Source organism: Haliotis cracherodii, unplaced genomic scaffold (assembly GCF_022045235.1).
Source record: "Haliotis cracherodii isolate W230 unplaced genomic scaffold, xgHalCrac1.p SCAF_7, whole genome shotgun sequence".
NCBI lineage: Eukaryota > Metazoa > Mollusca > Gastropoda > Lepetellida > Haliotidae > Haliotis > Haliotis cracherodii.
In genome coordinates this window covers 60,571,421-60,589,985 of record NW_027266330.1, presented here as the reverse complement: position 1 = coordinate 60,589,985, position 18,565 = coordinate 60,571,421, and the positions used below count along the sequence as shown (strand labels likewise).

The window sequence follows — 18,565 nt, the reverse complement described above, 5'->3', positions numbered from 1 at the left end:
GCGGGGCTGTGTCAAAAACATGACTGCTAATGAGATATGCGGGGCTGTGCTATAACATGACTGGTAATGAGATATGCGGGGATGTGTGAAAAACACGACTGGTAATGAGATATGCGGGCCTGTGCTATAACATGACTGCTAATGAGATAATGCGGGACTGTCATATAATATGACTGCTAACGAGATAATGCGGACCTGTGATATAACATGACTGCTAATGAGATAATGCAGGGCTGTGTTGTAACACGACTGCTAATGAGATATGCGGGGCTGTGTTATAACATGACTGCTAATGAGATAATGCGGGGCTGTGTTATAACATGACTGCTAATAAGATAATGCGGGGCTGTCATATATTATGACTGTTAATGACATAATGCGGAGCTGTGTTATAACATGACTGTTGATGACATAATGCGGAGCTGTGTTATAATATGACTGTCATGAGATAATATGGAGCTGTTTTATAACATGACTGCTAATGAGATGATGTGGAGATGTGCTATAACATGACTGCTAATGAGATATGCGGGGATGTGTGAAAAACATGACTGCTAATGAGATATGTGGGCCTGTGTTGTAACATGACTGCTTAGGAGATAATGCGGGCTTGTGTTACAACATGACTGCTTATGAGATATGCGGGGCTGTGCGAAAAACATGCTAAATTAGAAAATACGGAGCTGTGTTATAACATGACTCTTAATGAGATAATGAGGAGCTGTGTTATAACATGACTCTTAATGAGATAATGCGGAGCTGTGTTATAACATGACTCTTAATGAGATAATGCGGAGCTGTGTTATAACATGACTGTTAATGAGATAATGCGCAGCTGTGCTATAATGACTGCTAATGAGATAATGCGGGTCTGTGTTAGAATATAAATGCTAATGACATAATGCGGGGCTGGCAATTAACATGACTGTTAATGCGATAATTCGGGGCTGTGTTATAACATGACTGCTAATATGAGATAATGCGCAGCTGATGCTGTGATATTCCTGCCTGTTCCCTTCAGTAAACTAGCGATAAAAAGCAAACGCAAAGCCACCATAGCCCGAAGATGGCAAGCCCAGTGGGACGCAAGGAAGGTCGGAGAAATTGAGGAAACCCAAGATCAACCAAAAGTCATTCTCATACTCAAATGAAAGGAAAGTTGAAATAGCCATCTCACGCACGCCTCAGACTCGGTCACAAAAAGCTCTATGACAAGATAATCATCTTGCAATCAACCTGAATCCAATGCTCGCTTGTTACTGGAATGTCAAGACCATGCCCCAGCCAGGGCTCGGTTAAAACAAGAACTGCAGTAAGATCAGCTATCTATCGGAGATTTTGTAAGGCCAAGAGATGCAATAGCGAAGGCCAAACTAACTCTATTTCTGAGAATGGACAGTTTCTGGAACGCATATAAGAAAAAATAAATCACATTGATATACGAAAATAGGAATCATATCAATACCAAAACTGAAATTTTATGAATACTAAAACAACAGATTTGTGTATCCTATTCACACACACGAGTCCCAAAGAGAGACAGGTCAGCCGGAATTGCTAAGGCAGAAGGCGACCTCTTAAACACTTTAAGCAACAATAACAAGATACATATCTGATCCCTCAGTTGCAGTTAAAATAACTAACAACTGTTATATCAAATTCATGCATGTCATTATCCCCGGCTTGTCCTTCTCCTAATTAAATCCTCGTGGGCTGTCGTATTATAACAGCAGGTAAACCCTATGTATTGTTTTAACAAAGTGTAGGAGTATGGGGAGGTAACGGGTATCTTTGCCATGGTGATATTCTTCCTGCCTTTATAATGCAAATGTAACAGGTCTAAATAACATCAACACATAAAATTTGGCTTGAATTGTTCATACTAGGCTTCCTAGCAGGATCAAGAAGTAGGCAGCCCCCATCTCTCCACCCCCACATGCAAACACACACACTCACAGCTAATCCTAGAGAAAAATGAGTGTGCTTGTAATTGTTCACCTGTTTGAGAGGCTACACACTTCACTAACTTCGCAATCTTTGTATATCCCGAGGACAATTATTAGTTCACAGCGCTACCTGTCGGGCACGGGTCGAGTCAGAGGTCAGTGGAGTAAGTTCTTGTGGTCTACACAAACACAACATGTCCAACATGATAGAACGTTTAGTTCTGGTATTCGCTGGCGTCTGTGTTGCTTTAGCAGAATATGAATTATCGGGTGAGTTTTTCACGATTGACTTCTTTGAGTTGCATTTAGAAGTTGGATACTAAGCAAGGATACGATTTATGGATGAACAACTTCTTAATTACAATTAGGAACCATACTCTGTACATCACTTGAATAAATCCATCAATCTTATCCGCACTTACAGTTACGATTGAGTATGATTGTTTCACTTAATACATCCCTATGTTTAACCATGGTATTCGCAAAGGGACATGTGGTGTTTATATGAAACATTTGACCTGCTTGTTGATAATGTCGGAATTCGTACTTCGTCATTACTTATTCAGAGTTTGAATGAAGTATACAAACGACGGCTGGCCGACCTGTATTTTGGGTTGTGTGGGTATAAAAATAGATGTGGGGTAGAATAAAAGCCTTTATGTTTGTCAATTCAGTTTATTCATATATAACTGTAAGGCCACAGGCGCATAGTGCATTATACATGGAAATGTGCACGCGGTTACAAATGTTACAAGGATTCATTTCTCAATAACATGGCATGATATATAAAGAGAGATAGATTGTGTAAAGCCGTTTTGCTCATGTGATATTAAAGAGATAAACTTTTTTTATTTGGATGTACATAGTATTTTTGTTCAATATATTTTTTCCTAACGTAAAAAATGAAATTCACCTTCGACGACATTTAAAGAACATTGTCTACATAATCTTAAACATTTTTGTATTTATTTGTGTCTGCCACCTTCAACTATTAACCTGTGTGAGCTGCGTTTTAATTGTGTTGGGGGCACGGGTGGCCCGGTCGTCTAAGGCGCCGCGATTCGCTGTGCATAGCTACGTCCCATGGGCACGCAAGAAACCTATGATTGTGGGTTCGAATCCCGGTTCGCCCCGATTATGTTTCTAGATTTGTCAGCACCATACCCGTGCTCGTGGGTTTCACCGAGGTGGTAGACGTCTGAGACCTGCATCACTTCGGGCTTTCCTCCCACATTAAGCTGACTCGCCGCGATATAACTGGAGTACTGTTAAAAGCGGCGTTAATCCCAACTCACTCACTCACTTAATTGTGTTTATGATATCCTGTATTTTCTTATATTTACATCAGTTAAATAATTTTCTGCGCATATTTGCATTATAAAATATTTATATTATTCGCATTTGCTAGAAACATCTACAGTAGATCTCCATGTTTGAAAGTACATGTCAAAAAGCGTCTGCCTTATTTTCGATATGAAAATGGCATAATTCTCTGAGAAACATTGGTTGTCCCAGATATAACCATACCCACATTTATACACTAGACATTTAACATTGTGTGCCAAATTTTGATCGCCAAAGTATGGTTTTACGCCACTTTTCACAATATTCCATTAATATCACGGCGAGGGACACCAGAAATGGGCTTCACACATTGTACCAACGTCGGGACGTCTAGGCTAGAACTGATTCCGATTATTTCCCTTGGGTCACTCAGCTGGAACAGACAGGGTTTTGATTTTTGTTCTTGTCTGTAAAACTATGCTTCGTGTAGATATGTCTTTGTTCAGTCTATATCATGTTATCGCATGTGTATTCCGTTTAAATTGTAGCGTTATTTCATTGACTATGTAATGTGAACAAAGTATGTGATTTTGTATGCAAAACAAATTTGTACCCAAATAATTTTATACCCAAGAAAATAGATCCATATATACTGAGTCAAATTAAAAACTTCACATTTTCAAAAGTAATCCCATATATGATATACAACGGACAAATGTATCAGAGAAGGTATTTTTTAATCATAAATGTCCAAAGAAGGATTTTAATTAACGGTGGTAACCATAATTTGTTCCAAGCACCTACGGTATTCGGTAATAACATCAACAGTTTAATTCATAAGTCCCAAGCACGAAAATCTGATGGCAAACAAGTTCAGTAGCGTGTATGGCCACCATGTGTGTTGACAACAGCCACACAACGCCTCCGCGTGGACCTTGTGATGCTTGTGAGCACATGGTTGGGAAGACGACGCCATTGTTGCTGCAAAATGGTGCCAATATCTTGCAAATTCTTTGGTTGGTTCTGGAGAGTGCGCGGACCTCTGCCAAGAGCATCCCAGACGTGTTCGATGGGATTGAGGTCGGGAGACCTTGACGGCCAGTCCATGACGTTGACTCCCGCATTCTGAAGGAAATTCCTTGTCAAGATTGCTGTGTGGGGTCTGGCATTGTCGTGTTGGAAGATCAAATCGGGTCCATGTGCTGCCATAAAAGGCAGAAGTTCTGGTGCCAGTACCTGGTCGCGGTAAGCAGCAGCGTTGAGGTTGCCACGGATGACAAGAAGCCTGGAACGTGCATTGCCACAGAAAGCACCCCACACCATCACACTTCCGCCTCGAAATCTGTCAACTTCCTGTACACAACATTGGGCGTAGCGTTCATGACGGCGCCTCCACACCCTCGCCCTACCATCAGCAAATCGAAGATTAAATCGGGATTCATCACTGAAGACGACTTGATTCCAATTCCTCTGAGTCCATCGTAAGTGTCCCTGTGCCCACAATTGACTTTGACGTCTGTGTAATTAAGTCAGAATCGGCCCGCAGTATGGCCATCGTGCTTGAAGGTGAACAGTTCTCAGACGGTTTCGAACAGTTTGTGCACTCAGTCTACCCCTAAACAATTCATTTCTGGTTGATGTAGCTGTCAAAAATCGGTTACGGAAGTAACGTAAGACAATCTGACGATCCTTTGCATGTGACGTCACACGTGGTCGACCTGGCCGAGGTCGATCAGCGATGGTACCCGTTTGCTGTAGACGCGTCTGTAAATCATAAACAGCACGTCGACTACAACCCATCGTCCTTGCGACTTCAGCTACGGACGTTCCCGTCTGCAACATGCCGATGGCACGTTCACGTTGCACATTTGAAAGGCGTGGCATGACAAATGGCCGTAAAGACTTTTGTTTTCTTGTGTTTTTCTTTTTTTGTTAATGACTGCTAAGAAGTATGGCTGAAAACACATGCGGTATTATGGTCACGTGACCAGTTGCACGTGAAAAAACACTTTTGCCACTATAGTGATGTGCACATGATTCTGATCGATTCACCTGCACAAAAACGGGTGTTATCTGAAGACAATACGTGGCCATTACTGTTTAAATACACAATAAGGGCCCACAATGATAAGTAGTCAAAATGTTAAAATTTAGGATTGTGAAGTTTTTAATTTGGTTGAGTATATATTTCACTATAAAATTATATTTAATTTGACAAATGACGAAGGTGATCAGTTCATCATGGAACTAGTTTCTTCCGGAACATATGTTTAGATTTTCATCGACGAGAAGGAATTAAGTTGCATGTTACTGTTTAGATTTTATATATAGAAACGTTTAGTGTTGAAATTGCAAATTACGGTTTTAATTGGTAGTCTTTGGCGCGAGCAGAAAATATAATAAAACCTTTCATCCAGCTCGTTATATGACTATGAAGTACTGTGAGAACTTGCAAGTTAATTGTATCGTTTTGACAGGAAAGTGACAGTAATGTGACTTTAAGATGCTAAAAGAATGTATATGTTTGAAACAAAAAACATAGGTACTATAAAGGTACCAAATTGTTTTGGGTACAAAATCAATATGAAAAGGAGGACGGCCGAGAAGTGTTTTCTCATGGATGTGGCGAAAAAAGGTATTTTTCTATGGTCAACTTAACACGCAACAGGAGACACGGGAAACTTGAGGTCAGACCAAACACAATCACCGTCATGGCCTCAAACATGGCCTATAGAAAAGGAAGGTCAGCAACCTCAATGTTTTATTTGGTCAGCAATATAACATTTTATCCTTTGAAATTGTAGGTACTTCGGTTGGAGAGATGCTTATCGCTCGGGTGATATCGTGCGTTATATTGGATAGGAGGTCATGCCAGGGTCGGTTATATACCAGATGTTTACGTTACATTTGACACAATGTGATGTTGTTGTTGTTGTTGTTGCATTCAGTGTTTAAGAGGTGGCCTTCTTTCTAAGCAATTTCGGCTGACCTGTCCCTCTTTGGGACTCATGTGTGTGAATAGGGTACACATATCTATTGTGAGTTTAGTATTCACATAATTTCTGTTTTTGTATTGATATGATTTCTATTTTCGTATATTAATATAATTTCATTTTTATCCTTGGCGGCTATGTTGATATGTCACATCAGGGCCAGTTATATGCCGGGGTGGTTGTTGGCAGTCGGTGTGCAGTCAGCCGTTGCCCTGGCAGGGGGATATCACGTGGGATTGTTGATAGTTAAGTCAGGCTACATACCCAGCTAGCTAGGTATTCAAAAGGTGAAGTTAATGAGTGTTCGTTATTCTTATTACACGAATCCTGTTCCTCTCTGTATCTCCACCGGGGTGTAACCACATCTCCTATACAAACGAGAAATTGCGTTTTTCAAAATAGGCCTTAATGAATCTCTTTCGGGTCGAAGTGAAAATGAATGCATGTCTCGCAGAGTAACGTTAATTTCATTTGTTAAGGAATGCCCACAGCCATAGGTGTCAAGCTTGTTAATGGTATTTAGTTATTAATATACAATGTATTTCAAGAATAAATAAGGGACACTTTCTAGATGTTTGTATTTAGAACATTAGAAATGTTTAATAACTATACCTTGATCTCGATTCTAAGTGACAATCTGACTTTCGTTCACAGAGGAGGTATTTCGGACATATTTTTTGTGAAATATGGTAGGGGAGGGTCAGAACTGAAAGCATCAACTCAGTTTGATGACTTTTGTCTGTCGGAGAGCATTGCAAGGGGTATTTTCTACCAGCTCAAGGGTGCATATTTGTGTCTTGTGACCCCTCTACTTTATAATTGTTTTATGGTCTGAGTAGTCTCAGCGAGTTGGGTTTAACGCCACTTTTAACAGTATTCCAGTTTTATCACGGCGTGTCATCTTAATGTTGGAGGAAAGCCCGAAGTGATGCAGGTCTCAGACGTTTACCACTTCGGTGAAACCCACGAGCACGGGTTTGGTGCTGACAAACCTAGAAACATAATCGAGGCGAACCGGGATTCGAACCCACAATCACAGGTTTCTGGCGTACCCAAGGGACGCAACTCTGTACTGACCCCTGTGTCCCCGATACATGGATTGAGTTAATAAAATATATTTCTACTATTTGATACTTGTTAATGTAAAAGGTGTAAAAGTACACTCACGTTAAAACGAATCAATTATTCCCATCATTCTTTAGAAAAGAACCATGTAATTTCCTATTTAAAATTAATAAGCGATAGATCTGTTTATCTAATAGCTATAAGTGAATTTGAATCAATTAACGTTTACAAGGAAAAAGAGTGGACCACTATATTTTTTAAAAGTCAATTTACACGCTAATTCTGCACGAGACAAATGGTGCATCCCGAGTCATGAATCTATGACGTCACATGTGATGAGTCTGTGAGCATCTGTTAATACAACACACCAGTATGTTCGTTTGTGTATCTAACCAATTTAATATATCTCGAGTATGACTAAGTCTTCATATAGCAACCAACATGTTGCAGAGTTGCGTCCCTTGGGCACGCCAGAAACCTATGATTGTGGGATCGAATCCCAGTTCGCCCCGATTATGTTTCTAGGTTTGTCAGCACCATACCCGTGCTTGTGGGTTTCACCGAAGCGGTAAACGTCTGAGACCTGCATCACTTCGGGCTTTCCTCCCACATTAATCTGACACGCCGCGACATAACTGAAATACTGTTAAAAGCGGCGATAAGCCCAACTCACTCACTCACTCAACCAACATGTACTGCATTCGTTATCTTTTAGCGGTGATTATATGATGGGGAAGCTCTTCAGGCGGAATAGTGAGCAATACCGAGGGCAACCACACTCAAGGCAACCAACAGGTGTCGTGCATATATCGCCCAACATGATTTACACACCAGATAATGATCTACACGGCCGAAATTAATTAATACACCTTCACTTCCATTTAATCATTTAGTTTTTGTCGGTAGTATATCTAGCAGCCTCCATCCCCGAGCCTTATACCTTAGTGAACCCTTGGACACGTGTTTCAGACTATGCAAGCCACCCATGTATGCGCGAGTGTGTGGAGGGCGCGCCACCTATGTCGTGCACCTACAACTTCACAGTAGAAAACTACTTCGTCTTGACCAAGGCCTGCTACGACTGTCCGTACAACGTCACCGACTGCTACAGGCCGCACTGTGTCGCTACTGACGGCGTTGGGAGGGGCATCATCACGGTTAACAGGATGCTACCAGGACCTGCGATACAGGTAAGATATACCAGGTAGGATATTTGTTAGAGACAGGGCATTTTCTTCGTCATCTTGTTGCTGTGATAGGATGAGCCGAACAATTTAATGTTTTTCACAACACAACGCATGACAAGCAAAAAGTCTACTTTTTTTAAACCTGAAGGCCAATTATGCTATGAAAAGATATCCCGGCACTCTGCTGTTACGTTATTGGCACATTGGCCCTTGAATACCATATGTGGTGTGTTTCATTCGCGGAAAGCACGTTACTGTATTATGTTTACGTAAAAACATGTTTCTTCTCCGCGAAGGTGTGCCACAACGACATGATCATTGTCAACGTGCACAACATGCTGTACGGGTCAGAAGGAACAACCATCCACTGGCACGGCGTCTTCCAGAAAGGTTATCAACATCATGACGGCGTCAGCATGATCACCCAGTGTCCAATAACATCTCACTCCAAGTTCCAGTACAGGTGCGCGCAAGAAAACTTACTATCCCACAACATATTTGTTGAAAAGATATACTGTACCAGCCTGTCCTCACTCCGGCTCATACGGCACACATTGTGGCGGTTGTACAAATAAAATATTATTTACTATGGTGGACAGGGAGGGCATACAGTGTGGTATAGATATGCTCCATCCTTTACATGTGTCACCTTCATTGAAGCTTGGTTCGACATCAACGTGGTTAACTATGTCAGTATAGTTTGTACAATTTCAAGATACTAAGTTGAAATTTCAAGATACTAAGTTGAAATTTCAAGATACTAACTTGAACTATCAAGATACCAAGTTAAAATTTCAAGTTATTATCTTTAAAGTGAATATGATTACCTTGAAATTTCAACTTCTGTATTTTGAAATTTTAAGTTAGCATCTTGAAATTTCAAATTAGTATCTTGATATTTCAACAAAGATAACAAAACAAATGTCCCTTAAAGACTTCCGTATGCAATGTCATATTGGCACATTAATAGTTGTACCTCTTTCCGACCAGGGGTAAACGCGATGTATGACACTGACAACTAATAAAGGATTTGCTTCAAGCATAACATTCGTCAGGCACAACATTGGACATTAGATATTCTCCAACACCAGATAATATAAGTTCATCCGATAGTTGTTGGCAGGACACTTGTTTATGAACACAAAGGTGTCTTCTGCAGTGCTAGCACAACAAAGGTGTCTTCTGCAGTGCTAGCACAACAAAGGTGTCTTCTGCAGTGCTAGCACACTGAGATACCATGCCGCAGTTTAACATGAGCACTCCACTCAGACACAATATACTGACACCGAGCCGACCAGTCCTTGTTTTAGTCCTTTTATGCCGAGCAGACAGGGTAACAACAAGTACCATCTTTTAATATATTTTTGTATGACGAACCCCTGACCTTCCGCTCTCCGGGCGGACGCTCTACCACAAGACCACGGAGGCGGTCTAACATAGCATGATAAATCACGCATGCTAGAGTAAAATACGTACATTTATATCTTTTACATCAGCATTAATCAATATAAAAGGGTAGAACAATACTATTTTGAGAGAATGCTTGTTAATGTTATGGTTTTCAGTGACTGCAATATTTCACGCCACCCATGAAGTTCTGGATGCTGTTGTACAAAGCCATCTTAGCGCTAAGGTGGTCATAACTCCAATACTTAAACACAGACTTACAACAGTGGTAAGATTGTTTTGTACAATTTTACTCAGGTCTTGGCAATAATGAAGCATTAAAGCACAATCTTCTTTTTCTTGAAGGTTCAAGGCAGCTAACCGAGGGACTCTCTTCTGGCACGGTCATGCCGGCCTCCATCGCTCTGACGGTTTGTTCGGGGCGCTGATCATCCGGGAACCTCTGTCACGTGATCCAGCCTCGCACCTGTATGACCATGACCTTCCAGAACACACCATGATTGTACACGACTGGCTGGTGGAACTAACCATCAACAGGTTTGCCGGCCACCATCACGCGGGCTACGACAACAAACCTGCGTCCATGCTAATCAATGGTGACGTATACTTTCAACCAATCTTAACACCAATATAAGCTCGAAGTTTCACACTGAGTACCCGTTTGCTATTTTCACAGAGGGCAGTGTACAAAATTTGATACATCAACGTTTCCAAACATACAATATGAAGATATTTAGATATATCCATATCCATCCAACCATATATACATATATATTATATATATTGTATGCTTGGAAACACACACACACACACACACACACACACACACACACACACACACACACACACACACACACACACACACACACACACACATATATATATGTTCAAAAGCAATAAAATATTGTTTCTTTTTTAAATAACGGTTAAATAACGGTTTTCGAAAAAAACAAGGTATCACATTGAATCAATTGAGTGGTATTTGTGTGTCGATGACTTGTTTCACATTGCTATGAATTGTTCAATACAAACTGTCGATTTACTCATTTCAATTTTCGTGCAGTAAAATAATTCTTATCAGCTCCGATATACTATAAGGTATATGAGGTGTAAAACGTTACAATATAATCAGGATGAAAGGGGAAAACAAATACTATTTTTCAGAGAACGCTTGTCAATGTTATGTTAGGTGCGTGTATGTCATCTGTCTCCAGGCGAGGCCACGGGTGGCCCAGTCGCCTAAGGCCTCGCAACTCGCTGAGGCGTTTCCCTTGGGCACAACAGAAACGTGTGAGCATGGGTTGGAATCCAGGTTCACCCCGATTACGTTTCTTGGTTTCTTAGCACCATGCCCATGCTCCTGGGTTTCGACAAAGTGGTTACGTTCTGAGACCTGCATCATATCTACGTTTTCTCCCACACGCCGTGATATAACGGGAATAATGTTCAAAGCCAAATCACTCGCTCTGTCTGCAGGTCGTGGAGCGTTCCAGGAGTTTGTGGATCCAGACACCAACCAAACCGTCCACACTCCTTACTCTGTCTTCAAAGTCAGGAAGGACAAGAAGTACCGCTTCCGGGTCATCAGTAACGGCATCCTGAACTGCCCCATCCAAGTCTCTGTGGATCACCATGACATCACCATGATCGCCACCGACGGTGTCCCACACGAACCAATCGTTGTCAGCTCCTTCAACATCTTCGCTGGAGAAAGGTATCTCGACTCAAATGTGTTCGTCTAGAGGTACTGAGTCAAATTCACAGTTCGAATACCGGTTCGTTCTGATTATGTTTCGTGGGTTCTCAGCACCCTACCCGTGCTCGTGGGTTTCAAGAAAGTGGAAAAAGGTGTAAAACCTGCCACTTCCTCTGGGCTCTCATACCACGTCAGGCTGTCACTGCATACTATAATTGGAATCTTGTTCAAAGAGGTTTTAAACCCAACTTATTTGCTAATGACAATTAGTTTACAATTGGAACATACGTTGTTGGATTCCAATTACCATTCATCCATGTTAACATTCAGTGTATTGTCCATGTTGCTAGGTTCGACTTCATATTGGACGCTGATAAGGATGTGGGTAACTACTGGATTCGAACACGAGGAATGGCAGATTGTGGTGTGAAGTCTGCGAAACAGGTGGCCATCTTGAGGTATGAGAACGCTACGGAGGAACATCCTACTGGACCTACAGACTATGAGAGTGGGCGGAGGGAAGGGAAGGTAAGCATGGAGGTGATATACACAGCATTAGACACAGCCAAGTGGACCTATATACGAAGTGAGTAGGCAGAGGGAAGGTAAACATGGAGGTGATATACACGACATTAGACATAACCTAATGGGCCTACAGACTATGAGGGTGGGCGGAGGGAGGGAAGGTAGACATGGAGGTGATATACACGACAGGAAACGCAACCTTGTGGGCCTACATACGAATCCAGTAGGCAGAGGGGAGGTAGGCATTGAGGTGATATACACGACAGGAAACACAACCTTGTGGGCCTACATACGAAGTGAGTAGGCAGAAGGAAGGTAAGCATGGATGTGATATACATGGCAGGAGACACAACCTTGTGGGCCTACGTACGAAGTGAGTAGGCAGAGGGAAGGTGTGCATGGAGGTGATATATACAATATTAGACACAACCTAGTGGGCCTACAGACGAGGTGAGTAGGTAGAAGGACGGTAAGCATGGAGGTGATATACACGACAGGAAACACAACCTAGTGGGCCTACATACGAAGTGAGTAGGCAGAAGGAAGGTAGACATGGAGGTGATATACACGACAGGAAACACAACCTTGTGGGCCTACAGACGAGGTGAGTAGGCAGAAGGAAGGTAAGCATGGAGGTGATATACACGACATTAGACACAACCTTGTGGGCCTACATACGAAGTGAGTAGGCAGAGGGAGGTAGGCATGGAGGTGATATACACGACAGGAAACACAACCTTGTGGGCCTACAGACGAGGTGAGTAGGCAGAAGGAAGGTAAGCATGGAGGTGATATACACGACATTAGACACAACCTTGTGGGCCTACATACGAAGTGAGTAGGCAGAGGGAGGTAGGCATGGAGGTGATATACACGACAGGAAACACAACCTTGTGGGCCTACATACGAAGTGAGTAGGCAGAAGGAAGGTAGGCATGGACGTGATATACACGACAGGAAAAACAACCAAGTGGGCCTACATACGAAGTGAGTAGGCAGAGGGAAGGTAGACATGGATGTGATATACACAACAGGAAACATAACCTTGTGGGCCTACGTACAAAGTGAGTAGGCAGAGGGAAGGTAAGCATGGAGGTGATATACACAACATTAGACACAGCCAAGTGGACCTACATACGAAGTGAGTAGGCAGAAGGAAGGTAAGCATGGAGGTGATATGCACGACAGGAGACACAACCTTGTGGGCCTACATACAAGGTGAGTAGGCAGAGGGACGGTAAGCATGGGGGTGATATACACGACAGGAAACACAACCTTGTGGGCCTACATACAAGGTGAGTAGGCAGAGGGACGGTAAGCATGGGGGTGATATACACGACAGGAGACACAACCTTGTGGGCCTACATACAAGGTGAGTAGGCAGAGGGACGGTAAGCATGGAGATGATATACACGACAGGAAACACAACCTTGTGGGCCTACATACGAATCGAGTAGGCAGGAGAAGGTAGGCATGGAGGTGATATACACGACAGGAAACACAACCTTGTGGGCCTACATACGAGGTGAGTAGGCAGAAGGAAGGTAGGCATGGACGCGATTTGCATGACAGGAGACACAACCTAGTGGGCCTACAGACTATGAGGGTGGGCGGAGGGAGGGAAGGTAAGCATGGACGTGATATACATGACAGGAAACACAACCTTGTGGGTCTACATACGAAGTGAGTAGGCAGAGGAACGGTAAGCATGGAGGTGATATACACGACAGGAAACACAGCCTTGTGGACCTACATAGTTGTGTTTTGGACCTTAAGTTTGCTGTGTCTGTTTTCAGCCTTGCAACCTTTTGATAGCGTTAACTTTGTAATATATTGGTAGTTTTTTAATGTGTACTGTCTTTTGTCGGGCAGCTTGTGTGTTGTAACACTATCTAATCATTGTTAAAGCTTTTGAATCCCTGGAACAAGAAGGGCACCCCTGACCTGACCCCCGTGTCGTGGCTGAACACCACTCTGGCAGACCCCCTACACATGAAACAGGTGCCCGATAAGAAGTTCTACTTTGCAATGGACTTCAACAAGGTAGACAACTACGTCTTCAATCACGAAGAGTTATACCCCTTGGCTGCCGTCAACCGGAACAAGAGACTATATTTGCCACAGATGAACCACATCACCAACATTGCACCACCGTCACCCCCGTTGTCTCAGTATGATGATATTCCCAAGGTGAGTTCAAATAAGCATGTGTTAACCGGAGTTAACCCTACCCCCAAAACAGTGAGTCAGTGAGTATTGTTTTACGCCGCTTTTAGCAATATTCCAGCAGTATCACGGCGGGGAACACCAGAAATTGGCTTCACACATTGTACCCATGTCGGTAATCGAACCCGGGTCTTCGGCGTGACGAGCGAACGCTTTAATCACTAGGCTACCCGACCGCTACACCCCCCCCCCCCCCCCCCCCTAAAAAACAAACAAAACAAACAAAAAACAAAAACAAAAACAACAACAACAAAAAACAACAACAAAAAAACAGCTTGATGAAGCGTCATGATATATATCTGTGGAACATATGTTGATGTCCTAAGAAATGTAACCTCCACAATATGGAAGATTAGAGAATGTATTTTGTAAATTATATAAATTATTACTTACATTATAACCGTTTTCCATTTATCTTGCAACCGATTTACAACACCCTTTCCTATGACCTGGAAGCTCTTTATGGCGGGAGTAATCAACTAATGTGCACGCACATCCTCTTAGATATAATAAGGGAACTGATTAAATGATTTTGAAGGTGTAATGACCATTTATTTCGGGCGTGGAGATCAATACATGTTGTGTCCAACATGTTGGGTGATACATACCTTGACGGCATACTGTTGATTAACTGTCGTGTGATTGGCCATGGTATTGGCCGTCATTCTGCCTGAAGAGCTATCCAAAGCTGGGCTACTAGCTGGGTCTCTGGCGTTCACTCTCCGCCCGAGAACATTTCTCAGATCATCTATTCGGGACATGTAAGGGGACCTAGCTGCCCAGTCCAATGTTCGTGTGCCTTCTCGTCGGTAATAATCGGTGACGACCTGGGCACAATGTGGTCTAGCAATGTCATCTTGCAGTTCCAATTTCGTCAACATATTCTGGCCAGTCAAATGTCCATTCACAACAACCAAATTAGTCGCCTATCATGTGTGATATATACCGCCCCACACCACGACACCACCGCCCCAATATCGATCATGGCCAAGAATTGTTGCCCTGGCATACCGCTCGCCGCTCCGTCGCCAACAACGTTTTCTGCCATCTGTGAATCGGAGGCAAAACCTTGATTTGTGTGTAAACATGATGGTTCAGCTGAGATGTTTAGAAACAAGTTCTGCTCTTTCTTGTACCAACATAACAATCATTGTACCTTTTTTGTGTCTATGACAAATGGGCAATCAACATAGTCATTATTGATACCAACCAGTCATGGAAACTTCCTTTTACATTCTGAACATATTCGTCAAAGATGGAATCATAATAAACCGATATCTAATCAGGATGTTGAGATCTATTAATGAACAAAATGGAATACAATACTTACTCGCATTTGACGAAAGGATGGGTACGGTATCAGGTTAGTAACATCAGGTGATGTGGGGTCAAACGTCGCGACCTTGGAACCGTAAAACGAGGTCATACTTACACTTAAATGCAGAGGTTTGATGCACTTTCTGAACTGTAATTGAACAAAATCCAAAACAAGGGGGCGACATGCAGCTGAAATACTGCTGATCTTACCCAATAACCGCTAGCAGCGGGGGATCAAACCCCGGAACTTCCGCTCTCCTAGCGGACGCTCTACCACTAGACCACGGAGGCGGTAAGTGAGATCAACACTGAAACAAAAGTCTATGCAGATATTCACACACGCATGACCAGATACCTTCTCCTCTCAGGACATGTTCTGCGGCTCCCACAACACCAGGAACTGCACGCATCAGTACTGTGAGTGTATCCACGTCATCAAGGTCGACCTGGACGACACCGTGGAGATGGTGCTCATTGATGAGGGCGTCACCTTCAACGCCAACCACCCGATACATCTGCATGGCCATCACTTCCGGGTGGTTGCGATGGACAGGGTGAGGCGTCATTTATTACTAGTCATATCCATTGCACCATTTGTAAATGAGATTGTCTGGGTAACCTAGTTAAAGATTTGACTTTCAACGTCGAGTACACTGTAAACGTTTTTCACTGTCAAACATTGCGATGCTCTCCTAGTAAAAAGTTCTTATTTACCAGGTCAATGAATCAACCTCTTTAGAAGAGATAAAAATGATGGATGAAGCTGGTCTGATAGAGAGGAATCTAGAAACACCCATAGCTAAGGACACTGTCACGGTTGCTGATGGGGGTTACACAGTCATCAGGTTTCATGCTGATAACCCGGGTAGGTCATCACTTTGTACGATGATTACATAGGTATGTTTCCTGACAACACTTTTCAACATGATAACCCGAGTAGGTGACGGGAGTTGGTGGTACACGATCATCATATTAAATGCGGATTACGGGAGTTGGTGGTACACGATCATCATATTAAATGCGGATTACGGGAGTTGGTGGTACACGATCATCAGACTAAATACGGATTACGGGAGTTGGTGGTACACGATCATCAGATTAAATGCGGATTACGGGAGTTGGTGGTACACGATCATCAGATTAAATGCGGATTACGGGAGTTGGTCGTACACGATCATCAGATCAAATGCGGATTACGGGAGTTGGTGGTACACGATCATCAGATCAAATGCGGATTACGGGAGTTGGTGGTACACGATCATCAGACTAAATACGGATTACGGGAGTTGGTGGTACACGATCATCAGATTAAATGTAGGGGTTCTGATGACTAGTTTCTGAGTACCTGATTTATTTTCAAACAGCCGCGACGGAACTGAAATATTCCTGAATGACAAACCACATATGTTCCAACAAGCGACATGGGATAAGCTATGTATTTGAAATATCTTTTTATGTCACTTCAGTGTTCAGAACTCGGTTTTTTTGCTATGTATTCCTTTTTACCCGAGTATGTTTTTGTATCGTAAATAAAGTAGAAAATGTTATGATATTTTATTGTTCGATCTAACGCCGACAATACTGTCTGTGTAGAAAAGATGTATTGAATATAGTCCCTGCTTAGCACCCTCATTTACATATTTATTGGATAGTGATACCACGTTTATGGGAGTGTTCAGTAACCCATGCTTGCCGCAAAAGGCGACTATGCTTGTCGTAAGAGGCGACTAAAGGGATCGGGTAATCAAGCTTGGTGACTTGGTTGATGCATGTCATCGTATCTCATTTGCGTAGATCGATGATCAAGATGTCAGTCACTGATTTGTGTGATCCAGACAGGATTATTTACAGACCGCCGTAATATAGCTGGAATCTTGCTGAGTTTGGCCTTAAACAAGACTGACTGACTGACTCACTCGCTCACTCACTCAAACACTCACTTAAACATCCACTCACGCACTCTTGCTATCAATATTATCAGGTTTCTGGCTGATGCACTGCCACATTGACTTCCATCAGTCAATCGGGATGGGCCTCATCGTGCAGGTTGGGGAGCTGAACCAGATGCCCCGAACCCCCAAACACTTCCCCCGGTGTGGAAACTGGCAGTACACAGGGGAGGTCGATGTGGAGGAGAAGCCCCGGTGCCCCGTCGATGGAGCAGGACGCAACCACAGAGAGTCCTGGCTGTTGATGTATGCTGCCATGTTAAGCATCTTGTGCATCAAATCCATGTGAAATGAACGATATTCATATAATTACACTCAACGGGTCGTCGTGTCGTGCATAGATATTGCTGCATGTCTTTTTGAAGAAGATCTAAGTTTTATTGACACCAACATTTTTTGTTTGTTACATTACTGAAGATGTTCAGCTACGGGACCATGTGGACAAAAAGTTGATTGTTGAATCCAAGCACTCGATGTAAGAGGAAAGAGTTTTTGAATCCAGTGCTTGATGTGCAGATCATATCAAAACGTTTGTTTTAGAATTGTGATAGGTTATGAGAATGTCTTATTTTGATCATACACTGAACGCATAAATACATAAAGGAATGAGAGTGACAATGTACCTCTTCCCATTGGCAATACATCATCAATATAGCGTCTTTATGTCACAAATATATATTTCTAATAAAATATTTCATATCACTACATCCGTGTTTAGTTACGATAATGTACATGTCCGTCTGAAGTGGCCGAGTGTTTGTCTCTTTGTTGTTGATGAAGGGACATAAGAACAGCCGAACCTCGTTGGGTCGAAACGTTCGAACCTGGAATAAAGTTCGAGTTATCTTTGGTTCAAGACATTGTTTTATTTTAATACTGGGAACACCGAAATGAGTTCGACACAGCAGTGAATTCGACATATCCAAGTTCGACACAACGAGGTTCGACTGTTGATATGGGTGTAAGTCCA

General features: G+C 42.6%; 1 protein-coding gene across 1 annotated transcript; it reads left to right on the top strand.

Annotated features, from left to right (window-relative positions):
* The first annotated feature begins 2,118 nt into the window (after nt 1–2,118).
* Nucleotides 2,119–18,219, top strand: LOC139447843 (uncharacterized). Its single transcript, XM_071229318.1, has 10 exons — nt 2,119–2,216; nt 8,258–8,478; nt 8,772–8,938; nt 10,228–10,478; nt 11,359–11,596; nt 11,929–12,106; nt 14,012–14,293; nt 16,015–16,200; nt 16,364–16,511; nt 17,628–18,219. Exons 1-10 carry the CDS (start codon nt 2,141–2,143, stop codon nt 17,882–17,884), a joined length of 2,004 nt encoding a protein of 667 aa, XP_071085419.1. The 5' UTR covers nt 2,119–2,140; the 3' UTR covers nt 17,885–18,219.
* The last annotated feature ends 346 nt before the right edge of the window (nt 18,220–18,565 follow it).

Bases quoted from the DNA above. Each gene is read 5' to 3' on its own strand.
- LOC139447843 (XM_071229318.1), top strand. From the start codon at position 2,141: ATGTCCAACATGATAGAACGTTTAGTTCTGGTATTCGCTGGCGTCTGT. The intron at 10,479-11,358 runs GTGACGTATACT...CTCTGTCTGCAG, and splicing joins TGCGTCCATGCTAATCAATG to GTCGTGGAGCGTTCCAGGAG. The intron at 16,201-16,363 runs GTGAGGCGTCAT...CTTATTTACCAG, and splicing joins GGGTGGTTGCGATGGACAGG to GTCAATGAATCAACCTCTTT.